This window comes from Thermobia domestica, chromosome 3, assembly GCF_964235325.1.
Source record: "Thermobia domestica chromosome 3, izTheDome1.hap1.1, whole genome shotgun sequence".
In the NCBI taxonomy this organism is placed as follows: domain Eukaryota; kingdom Metazoa; phylum Arthropoda; class Insecta; order Zygentoma; family Lepismatidae; genus Thermobia; species Thermobia domestica.
This window is the reverse complement of record NC_137456.1, coordinates 85,423,124-85,435,546: the sequence shown is the minus strand read 5'-3', so window position 1 is coordinate 85,435,546 and position 12,423 is coordinate 85,423,124. Positions and strand designations below refer to the sequence as shown.

Sequence of the window (12,423 nt, the reverse complement as noted above, 5' to 3'; positions counted from 1 at the left end):
AAGCAGATAAGTGAGTTGTGATAACGGTATCTCATGTAAAATGATATTGTCTAGGGCGCTCTTGTTCCACATTTCGATTATCTTTTATCTATTTGAAGTTATCATATAATTAGTATACTGTAAAATTAGCGATATTTTAATTTTGCCGGGATGAGGCCTCTTAAGTCGGCGAATTCGACTTATAAGCATTTCTGTAAGGTTTCAGTACCTCGGTATTTTAGTGTCGCGTCTTGTGGGGTTCGCGTTGACATTGTACCAGACGAGTGCTGAACAGGCGCGTACCCCCCCAAAAAAAAAATGTTAGGAAGGGTCCACAATTTCTTCTGGAGGAGGAGAGTCCATTACACCTATGTAGTATTAAATCCGTGTTATTCTGCAAGCGAAAAAAGGATAAATAATTGTTAATTACTTCCACCTGTATACTCAGAAAATCTTATAGAACTAGATTATTTTTATAATGAGAGGAAGGTGTAAAGTCAAATCTTTAGGCTATATTAATCATCTCTCTGTTAAACAAGTACAGTTATATTAAGAAAATGTACAAATGTTAGTCGAGCTACAGAGTTTTCGTCGAGGTCTGGACTCGGTTGTTTCCCCCCCCCCCCCCGTGGTTGAGTGACATGAAAATATCTAAGCTGAAATTGGAGCCACGAGGGTCATTATACTTCCTATTGAGAAAATGGAAGTGAAAACCCTAAGTTACCCTAAGTTTATGAGAATAATGATATGCAGAATAGGATTGCTACCTTTTGATAAGCATAAAGCGTGACACCCTTATCGAACATGTGCAAATATCTGGTTCTCTATACCCAAAGTTATACATTGAATAATTTATTAGGAATAATAGAAAGAAATGCAATATTCATGAACGAAAATTTCAACCAATAACACACGAAACAGAAAACTCGTAGCATCAGCTTGTTGGCAGTTAGTTGAGAAGTTATGAACCAATGAAGCGGTACAAACAAAGAATAACACCATTGGTCAAACAAAATAACAAATGATTTTGCTGCTACCAATACGAGAATTTTAGAGATATCGATTTTTCGATAGTCATAGGTATACTCATGCCAAAATTATTGTCGCATGTCTATAAATATGTTGTTGTAGGAATATAATTTGATAACTTATTCGTCTGGTATTTCTTATTATGTTCATATGTGTATAATCGGCAAAGACATGTATGTGGCATATTTCATGTCAAAAGAGCAGTAAATAAGAACAATAAAACGAAAATAAAACTTCCTTGCCCATTTAGCAACATTTTGTTTTATTCATTCTAGTTTTCGTATTTATAATTCTTTTCCTATGAAATTTACCAGAAATATATATTTCCCAATTATACATAGTATCAGTATTAAAAGTACCCTGGAAAATCCCCTGGAAAGTACAAGAAGAAAGCTATAGATATGCGACACTCATTTTGGACATGAGTGTATACATCGTGGGTCGAAATTTACAAATCCAGAATTTACAATTTACAATGCGAAATTTACAATTTCTGTCGTATATTTTGTGTTTTGGATAATTTGACGTCTCTCTTAAGCGTAATTAGGAATGACTAATTTCTTTTATTATAATTATTATTTTGGAAGACATCCAAATTCTGGACAGGTAGTAACTGTATACAGAAGACAAATAAAATGTACAAATGGATTAAACGTTTTTCTGATATGAGAAAATCTGTTGGTGGTTAAAGAGAGATCTGAGTGGCTACTAATGAGCAGAACTGGTGCAAATCTTAGAAACATTGGTTAGCTGACTGTACGAAACACAGCAGACAAACTAAACAACATTAGATAAGTAGTGAGGAAGATCTTCATTCATTATCTTGACAAGAGAAAGGTGCGTGTAAAATGGTTGTGTGTGCCATCTTAGATTGCACGATGTATATGAAGATGATTTTAGCCAACAAGCAAATCGTCCCTACTTAACTGATCTGACTCCCAGTGACTACTTTCTTTACCTCGGAGACATGAAATATTAAAGAAGGACATTTAGAAAAAAAATCAGGACATCAAGAGTAATAAGACGACAACTGCAAAGGACATTTTAGAAAAGGAATTTCAATATTACTTTGATGATTGAGCTAAGCAATGACGTTAGTGCATAGGTTCTCAAAAGGTGTACCTTGAAGGCAACGGTAGTGATGTTCGGTAATGATATATGTATTTCTTTTACTAGGATACGTTTACAAACAATTCTCAGAGTTTGTACGTATTTAAGAAAAAGGGTTCAGAAATGTCCCTTACTCCTACTCTAGATGTGTAGTAATTTTTCTCCTTGCCTAAAAATGTCAGGTAAATGGACTAATCCTGTCTTTAGACAGAATACTCAAATTTAAAAAGGAAATCACATTATTTTATTTTATTGTTAGGATCTAATTATACTCATTTATATTTCTATACTGTATACATTTTCTGTTTAGCTGTTGGTCGTATGTTGGGAAATTTGGAGGACCTCAGCTTCTGTCATTACTCCCTCCGGACGACAGAAGTCCCAATTGTCTGGGCCACGAGGGACGCACTATGCATGAGCTGATGCATGCTCTGGGTATTTTCCACGAGCAATCACGCGCTGACAGAGATGAATTCATTACTATTCACGACGAGAACATCATTCCAGGTACATTATAACTTCTGTTTTTAGCCTATGAAAAAATTAAATAACATACTCTTTGTTTTAGACATGTGTGTGCTGGTGAGAATAACAATAGTAATAATTGGGTAACAAAATTGAAATTAAAACAATACTTGTATGAAATACTAATCTGATTATTTTCGTTTCATAAAATTAATAACCTTAAAAAAAAACTTTCATAAACGATGCTTTTAGGAAATGCACTAAAAAAGGAGAAGATAATAATAATTCACTAAAAAGGATAACATATTTTTTCAGTGAGGTAATATGAAAAAGCTAAAACTAAAAGCATTGAGCATAAGCCATCCCGCCTAGAAAGTGTATCCAAATTATTATTTTTTTTTTTTTTTCATTTTACCTCACTAAAATATTTTCTTCTTTGTAGTGCATTTTATAATCATCTTCTTTTATTGCATTTTATAAAAGCATTACTTTTAAAAAGTATTTTTTTATTGTTTTCTCCTTTCTAGTACATTTTGTTATTTCCCCCTTTAGTGGATTTTATAAAAGCATTGTTTTAAAAAGTCTTTTTAAATTATTTTCTTTTTTCTAGTGCATTTTTATCTTCTCCTTTTATTATCTTATAAAAGTATACTTTTGAAAGATTCTTTTTGTATTTTCTGCTTTTGAGTACAATTTATTACAGCATTATTTTTAATCATTTTTTTAATTATTAATGTTTAGTTTTTAGTCTTTATTTAATATCTTTCAATCAGTTCTTTACTCCTAATTTCCTTAAGTTGAAAATATTATGCGATTTCAATGTGTGAGTTTACATATTTTATTTTCTAAAGACATTTTACAAGACATGACACAGTTTATTCAACATTTTTGCTAAAGGATATAAAAAGATGTAAATACACTTGTTGATAATGAAATCAACGGATCTGGTAGTAGTCTGCAACCCAGCCACACTTTTGTAAGGGTTTGGGTTGTATAAATAGGAAGCGTTCGATTATTAATTTTAAGTAGGCCTAATTAGTTTTTCAGTAAGATGATAAACTATAGCGAACATTATGTGAAAATATTGTATTGTCGTTGGGTTTACCTATCTGTGCAAAATTTCAGATCCACAGGTTAATATTGAAGTAAGTGGACTTTAAAATGTAACATTTGATCTAACAGAGAGAAATAACTTACTAAAGTATTGTAATAATAGTTATTGCGTAATAAAGTTCAGATAGCATAGTTAAATTTAAATATGTCATATAATTGAGATATTCTAGATATTTTTATAAATTATTTTTATAGAGCAGTATACAATATTATACATTATTATATTTAACATATTTTCTGCAATAAATAGATTTTAGTTTTTTGTTTGTTCCTTTTTCTTGTTTTATTATACAATTTTCTATCAATGACATCATACAGACATATGTTAGATAAAACAAATGCGGTACTTATTCGCAGGACCATAATTAATTGAAGCCCTCAAGGGGCATTATAAAATACGGGCCAATTTTTTTTTTTCAATTTCCAGAACTGCAATATTAAAAAGAAGTGATCCGAGAAAATTTGTCTCCCCCTCCCCTCGGTCCATGCTGTATATTGGTCCATACGTAAATAGGCCCTGCTTATTCATATTTAACTTATTAGAAATTTAACACTATATTTTATCCATCCATCATATGTTTCGCGGTGTGTGAGTATCTAAGACCATAACATTGAAGATAGACCTATTTATCCTGATACATTTGAACCCCTGTCGAAATGTATCCCGTGCAATTTTAAAAGTCAAAGTGCTTGCCCCTTGTGTAGGCTATATTCTCCAAACAGCCTAAATCTGCTGTCTTGAGATCTTTTGCTTACATTAGCCATTGTGTGACAGAAACATATTTCTTTATTGTTTATTTATGTATTAACGAAGTTTACTATACATATTTGATGGGGCTAAGGGAAACCCTGGAAAAGTCCTAGGTAGAATGACTGCTCCGCGAAAGTGAACCTAGTACCGAGGCAATATGATGTAGGCTATAGACCTACAACTTAAAGTGAGGTCCGAAACACATGAACTGCCGCTGGGGAAAGTATTGACCTGTTATCGTCTGGATACCTATTCTATTTTTAGTATCCACATTTAAAATATTCTAGACAAAGTTTATTCATTAATAAAAGTTGAACATGAGTTGAATATACTGTGCAGAGTAGGTTATTTGCCCAGTAATGTCAACGATCTGTACTTTTCCTCGCATAGTTTCCTTATTGACCAAGATAAGCCGTCTTCGCTTAGTCTAATGATTCACAATTATTGTGAATATTGTTCGTTCTTACAATATACATTACGAAGGTAGGGGATATGTGCTGCTATCTATTTTTAATATTCTAGCCTTTACACACTCACCTTATACTGTTGGACTTGTCTATATAATCATGATATTGAGAAGGAACGTAAATATACAACTCTATTATTATTATTATTATTATTATTATTATTATTATTATTATTATTATTATTATTATTATTATTATTATTATTATTATTATTATTATTATTATGCTATATTGTATGTGAAAACTATTCTTACGTATTAGCCTCATAAATAGTAACTTTATAATCATGAATCATCTGTAATACTTATTTTAATGTAGGATTATTTTTTTCTTTCAGGGTTTGAGGTGAATTTTGAAAAGCAAAGTCTGGAAAATACAACTTATTCCTTTGAATATGATTACGATAGTATTATGCACTACGGAAAATATTACTTCAGGTAAGGAAGTTGGTGTATGTCAATTATGGGCAGCTGTTAGAATCACTGTTACTTGTCATTTACAAAGAAAACGAAAAGAGGAAATCCAAAAATTTAATATAATGAAGTTTTTACGCTTTTGATAGAAAAGTCTGTCAATTTTTAAGTATAAGAAATTGTATCTTTATAGTACTTGACCGTATAAGCTACTATATGCAAAAGGTTTCTAAATATAGGGTAACCAGACTTAGAAAATTAACCACAAAGGAAAAACACACACTCGGCAAGTGGGCATAATTTGTCAGTCTACCTGGGTAAAGCCATTGTTTATGTCATTATCCATGCCAGTGAGGAAGAATTCTCTACCTAAAAATTACTTCTTTTTATTTATTTAAGCTTATTCCAATATTAATTTTTATATTATCTTTTAAAATTTGACACGAACTAGAATTAAATCCATTGATTGTCTGTTGTTACTATTTTAATGATCTGTTTCTTGTAGAAAGGCTGGTCTTTACTTCAAAATGACATTGAAGTTCAGACAGGAAATTACTAGTAAACTAGGTAACTGCAAGCTTAAAACGGAGAGTGTGAAATAATCATGTTCTGTCGATGGTGATGGCATCCGTCGTTTACTTGCTGGTATTACATCTTTCTGCACCGTTCCAATTGTCAAGATTCGATTTTCAATTCCAAGTTGGCACCCCTGTCAATCTTACACGACGCGGAATTCGACAATATGCAAGAGGACTTTTTTGTCTTCTTTTGATGTCACGTATCACCTCCTGGAGTTTGTGCGCATCTTTCAGGTTCAGGTTCACCCTATATATATATATATATAAGTGTGTGTGTGTGTTCACGTTTGTTTTTAGATAGGATTAATCATTACTTCAAGCATAAGATGTAACTGCAAATTTACTATGAAGTGATGTGTTATTTGGTTGATATTCGAAGAGTTTCCCTTAAATCTTTTGAATTAGTGCGAGAATTGCTTTTCTCACAGACTTTCTGACTGACAAATAAGCGTAAAAGCTTCGATTTTCAAGACTAATGTCAGCATTTAACTTATCGCACCAGATCTAATTTTGTGTCAAGTGGATGTATTTACTGCTCAGTTCGCTGTTAACAACTTTGTACTCACAATCAGTAATAATAATAATAATTGATTTATTGGATACATACAATGAATTGCCACAAGTTTGTCCAAAGAAGTACAAACAACATAAGAAAAGACATTGCAATAGGAAAAGTAATACAAATAAAATTATTCAGATAACACAACGAAGTATAACAAGATATACGAATATACAATAATTGTTGGAAAATAATAGACATTGAGCAACTTGGGAGAAAAAAGAAAAACAATAAAAACAAGCTGGAAAAACAAAACATTATAATGTTCCATCCCGGTGGGAGTTGATATTCGGATCCCACACTAAGATGTAGATAATAGATATTTTGTGTAAATTCTCATCTCATAGGCTTCGGTGCTGAAAAACACATTAAAACAATTCCATTCATTCATCCAATCAATAATAATAATAATAATAATAATAATAATAATAATAATAATAATAATAATAATAATAATAATAATAATAATAATAATAATAATAATAATAATAATAATAAATATTGATTATATCCACAGAGTTCTGTAATGATGAAATGGGCAGTTAATTAACCACTTTACAGAAGAATAGATCTGGTTCGATTATTATTATAATTGATTAAATTGGATTATTTTAGCTTTTAAAAAGAATTATATATATAATTCTTTTATAGAAGATTCATGATTTTATGACCATCAACTTTTTTTCACTTTTATTGTATATTTTCATTTTAAATAATCAAATATATCCTATATATAATGTTGTTTTCTTCCAGCATTGGCAAAGGACGCCCAACAATAACACCAAAACATCCAACAAAGAGATTAGGACAACGATTACGTCTCAGCAAAACAGATTGTCTCAAGATTAATGATCTCTATGGATGTTTGGATAAGGATCTCTACACTAGAAGAAAATATTATACTCTATGTAATGCTCTAGGACTTTAAAACATGCAATTTATATGTGTACAGTATTTTCTAATCAACAAGTTATCAATATTGAATGAATTTAAGTCAATGGGTAGTAATAGGGCATAGGGTAGTCAAGGGGGGTAAAGCAAACAAAGAAAAAAAAAGATTCGTACAGTCGCTAGCGGAAGGATATACCCTCATACATATATTATGGTAAATCCTTTTCAGTGATGAAATCGCATGCTGACACACTTTATTTCTGTTGCAGACAGAGATTTAGGTCTAATAGATTGTTTATTGAACTTAACGGTGTTAAGTACCTGCCCATTTTTGTTTTCTAGTTTATTTATTTATGTGGAAAAGTTTTTTCAAACATCCTTAGAAACAAACAGATATTTTTAATATTTTTATTTACTTTACTGATTTCTTCTTCAAGTTTAATGTAAAGTACTGTACCTTGTTGTTTTGTCAAAATGCATTTACTTGTAGATACGATGGTATTTCCCAAATTTTGAAACAACGAACACATAATCAAATTAGTGCCTACAAAAGGATAATTTTCATTTTTATAGATTTAATATTTTAATACGATCGTTTACAAAGCATTTTCTGAGAAAGTTAAGTCTGCGTATATCGAGTTTTCAACAAAACACTCAACTCTCTGTTCAATGCTGAAAATTGTATTCTAGTTGATCAATTCATTCGAATTTTATAGAGAAAACAGAAGCATGTATACCCATTTCTCTTTCTCACTCTTTTGCTATATTTGTTATGGCATTATACACGGAGTAGAAAGCCAGATAATGCAGATAATTATTTGTAGTGATCATAAGTTACTGTATATCACTTCAACAATATATTGACTACACTTGCTTATTTATTAACTTTTGGGTTGTAGTATTCCACATACGTATACAGTAAATATAGGAACCATGAAATCGTACACATATGAAAGGGAAATTTTAACAGAGCACGCTGACTAGTAACTCAAGGAAATAGTCCTTAGCCAAAATTTATTTCCGAAAGTTTGGGGAATAAATAGCGAAAAAAGAGAATAAACTTCAATCTTCATGTTTTAGATTTTTTAATGTCAGAAATCAAGACGACAAAGTGTTTTTTTAGAGCTATATTCTGTTCAAGTTTCTCTGGAAAACTATACGAGGTTGGAATCCTCATGGTACCACTCGTTAAATATGATAGATAATCTCATCTAACTTTAAATCTTGATTTCAGCATTCAAACCATAACATGTTATAACACATTTTCGGCATTGCTTTAAACAGGCAACCATGACTTTGCATCACTGTTTAATTGAAAGCTTCTTTCAAACAGAAGATACCTAATGTATTGTTACTTCAACCACATATAAGCCTAAAAATTATAAATTAAAGGCTGTCTAAAAATCTTTTAAAAATCCATCTCCAGATGATAACCTATATTTTATTGTAAATATCATTTAGCTAGGTCTAATAAACATTCATTTTCTTTGTATAAGAATTCTAACATGAGTGATATCAGTTGATTTGTTATAATTTGTTTAAAATTAAAATACTATGTTAGTCATTTTGTCTGTTACATAATTTTACCCCACACTAACTTCATAAGAAAATAATACAATTTGTGTACAATTTTTAATAACTTACACAGAGAAATTGAGTCAGTCATTGTTGAAAGGAGATATGTGCAATATATTTTAAGTGAAACATATCTCTCTTTTAACAATGACCGATTCAGTTGCAATGGAATTGCTGTAAACAGTACTCACGTTGGATTATCCACTCTGGAACTATTATTTCATAAATGTGTATGAATGGAGCAATTGTATTCTTTTGAGAGCGATTGTACTTATTGTAAATACTGTATGTAAGGGGGAATGACAGGAAAAAGGTGTATTTATCCACAAAGATTTTGCACTATATTTTTTAGTCAAAAATATATAAACGACGTTCAGTTTCCGTACCTAAACAAACTTTACGTCTATTTTTTATTATATGTACAATTTGTCAAGTCAAAACGTTGGTAAGTTGGTTACTTACTCCAAATTACTGTCTAGGCAAATTGTTTTGTACTATTTAAACTCTTACATAATTTTAGAATTGTGAGTTGTGCCATATTGAATGGTTTACCAATTAATAGATGCAATTAGTCTTACCGTCTTGCATTCTTAACTTCTATTTGAAGATATAATTTTTAGTTAAATACGATTTATGAATATTACTTGACAAATCAAACAACAAAATGCAATAAAATATCGATTTAATCAGAATATATTTAATTTCATTTTCAAAAAAATCATTCCTTACCTTTTGAGGAATTGGCCTTGTATATAGGCTATGTCTACATAGTTGAATAATTATAATTAAAGAAATAACAGGTGTTGGGTGTTTAGTGAGATATTAGTGGCATCCACTGGGGAGGTAGGAGTGTTGTAACACCCTCGAACACTAAAAGACTATTTGGTGGATGCTAATCGTGCCAACTATCAAAACTGATGACACCTACCATGGGCTGCGTCATGCGGACGAAAAGTTATATGGATGGGTCAAGAACGATTCCCTTGTGTTAGTAGCCCGGGCTTCATTTTTTCCACACAGGTTTCAAAGAAATTCATAACAAATGGAGTTTAAAATGGTTATGATTTGCATCAATTTAAGGCATCATATCTATGTAGTGAAAGAGAGAACTAGAATTTTTGTTTAATTTTACGGAAGAAGAAACCATAGATAAAGGTAAACGAATTAAAGATAAGGAAGGAAAAGAATTGTAGTAACACTAAAACAAATATGAAAACTATAACGGTCTCTGTTCCCTATATTTACAGCCATATTGCTGGGAATCGAAAATGTTACTTTTGGAATCTTGTATTATCGTTAACATCAAAAATGGAGAAATTACTTGAGTCATCCATTGTCTTTGCTTGTCCAGTACGAAAACTTTAAATTTTTGTTAATGTCACATGTTGTAAGTGATATTTTGTCGTACTAAAATACTATGTTACTATTTCATTTATGGAAATATTTCAAACGTAAAGTAAATTACGTCTGTAAACGTGATAACGAGGCAATTGTGTATCCGACGAAGTTCAATATTCAATTAACAATAAACGTTTAATAATAGATTTAAGATTATAAAAGCATATTTACAAACTGCTTGTCAGAAGTGAACAAAGATTTCTACCAATTTGCTCAAATTTCGAAATTGTGTAAAAATCTTCTGCATAAGTTCTTCACATCAATAAAACTTCGGAAAGAAGAGAATCCTAGTAAAAGGAAGTTACATTATTATATAAACAAATTTTTGACCTCATCATTGTTTACTATACACCCGAAATAGTGCAAGATAATATTCTGTCGACTGAGATGAATTTCATGAGTGGTGCTCAAATGTGCTGAGGAAGATGTCAATGAACACCAAAACAGAAAATTCAACATTAGACGCAGTACATAAAAGTCGTCTACAAATTATCACAACTATGTAATTCATGTCGTTAAATATTTTATTTAAAGGTATTTCTATTCATTTTGAAATCTGTCACACAATTCATGTCCAATTAATGTCCTTCTTAATAAATGTATGTTGGTATTTGTTGTTATGGTAGGTACACAGTGAATCAAATTTAGTTTAAGCACTTCTCATAAGACATGTCGCTTTTACACCAACATCACTTCAATTACTTTTGCTTGTTCAGCTTTCCAATGAACTCCTAGACTCCCAAGGAACACTACACACCTATTTCTTTTTAGAAAGTCCTGCGCTCTTATTCATAAGCATAAGTGATGTTTTATTCATAAGCATAAATAAAGTTTAAAAACAACTATGTTTCTAATTTGGTGTATATATTGTAATGTACCACGTGCTTCTGTGTACAAACAGTCATATGTTCCTGTTTGTAAACATCACCACATGTATTTACATCGGAGTACTACACACCACATGAGATTACTACGAGCAGATGACGGATCATCAGCACTTCCTACAAGCCACATGGCAACAGCAGCGCCATCGCTGCCAGGACCCTACATATCGGACAGCAACCAGCGGACAGGCAGCAGTTTACTGGCTTCACTCCTCTTGCTTACCTGGAGCATTAGGAGAACGCAGCCTCAAAGCCCATAGTTTGCTGTGGGACTCTTGGTTATTCCTTTCCTCTTGGCTTAGCCTGCTTCGGAACTCTGTCAGGATCCCAACCTCAGTTGATTACCTTCTTCGGGTCTCTGTGGCTTTTTAAATCTCTCACTGCTGGCTCTAGAACATTGGGGATTCTTGCGCCACTATGCTCAGCCTGCTTCGGGACTGTGGAGATCCTGTCCACGATCTTGGGCTATCTAATCTACCTCAGAATAGAGAGAAAGTGTAGTAAAATATTTCTGTAAATTCTGGAAGATTTTTGTAAATAAACCAGCAGTGAGAGTCGATTCCGGACTCAGATTTCATTAATCTAGCTCTACTTAGCAGAAATTTTACAATTCATATTTTTGAACAAGGATTATACGTTTCCAAGAGAGAATCGGAAAGAAGCAATCTGCATTTCAAGTCATATTTGCATCGATTAACACTTTCAATCGACGTGTCTACCCTCTGTTTTATTTCTCACGTATCGGCTTAAGTGCGTACATATCTATATAAGTTAATAGCTATAGCGAAGTTGCCTTTTGAAGATAAGCAACCACAAGTAGCAAAATCAAGTACATTACCCTTTGTCTTCACGATTGAAACAAGTGCATTTTACATAGAAACAAATTCATACCGTGGCATTATATTCTCATCATCAGTAAATATAAGCATTTATGTGACGGAACAATTCCTTGTATGTTTAGGAACGCACTAAATTCTCGAACCAAATTCCGAGTTTACGAAATCATTATTATATCAAATATAGTATTACTGTAATCTCAACTCTAGACTTAAATGTTTCTTCCTCAGGTCAATAACGTATCTTGTACAGTAATATTTGGTTTGATGTATATATGAGAAGCCGACAATAATTCACTCGGTTTTGCTTTTGATAATTATGATAACGCTCATTAAACTAAGTTAACAAACCCAGGTGAAAAGGCCATCGCAAGA

General features: G+C 31.7%; 1 protein-coding gene across 2 annotated transcripts in view; it reads left to right on the top strand.

The window, feature by feature from the left end:
* LOC145680571 (hatching enzyme 1.2) overlaps positions 1-10,095 on the top strand; it is a 54,168-nt gene extending 44,073 nt beyond the window's left edge. For both annotated transcript variants that reach the window (XM_081751214.1, XM_081751213.1), the window contains exons 6-8: positions 2,429-2,625; positions 5,252-5,351; positions 7,218-10,095. In XM_081751214.1, coding sequence (XP_081607340.1) covers positions 2,429-2,625; positions 5,252-5,351; positions 7,218-7,392 — 472 coding nt within the window. In that variant the 3' untranslated portion in view covers positions 7,393-10,095. The remainder of the gene's footprint in view (positions 1-2,428; positions 2,626-5,251; positions 5,352-7,217) is intronic.
* Positions 10,096-12,423: the final 2,328 nt, after the last annotated feature.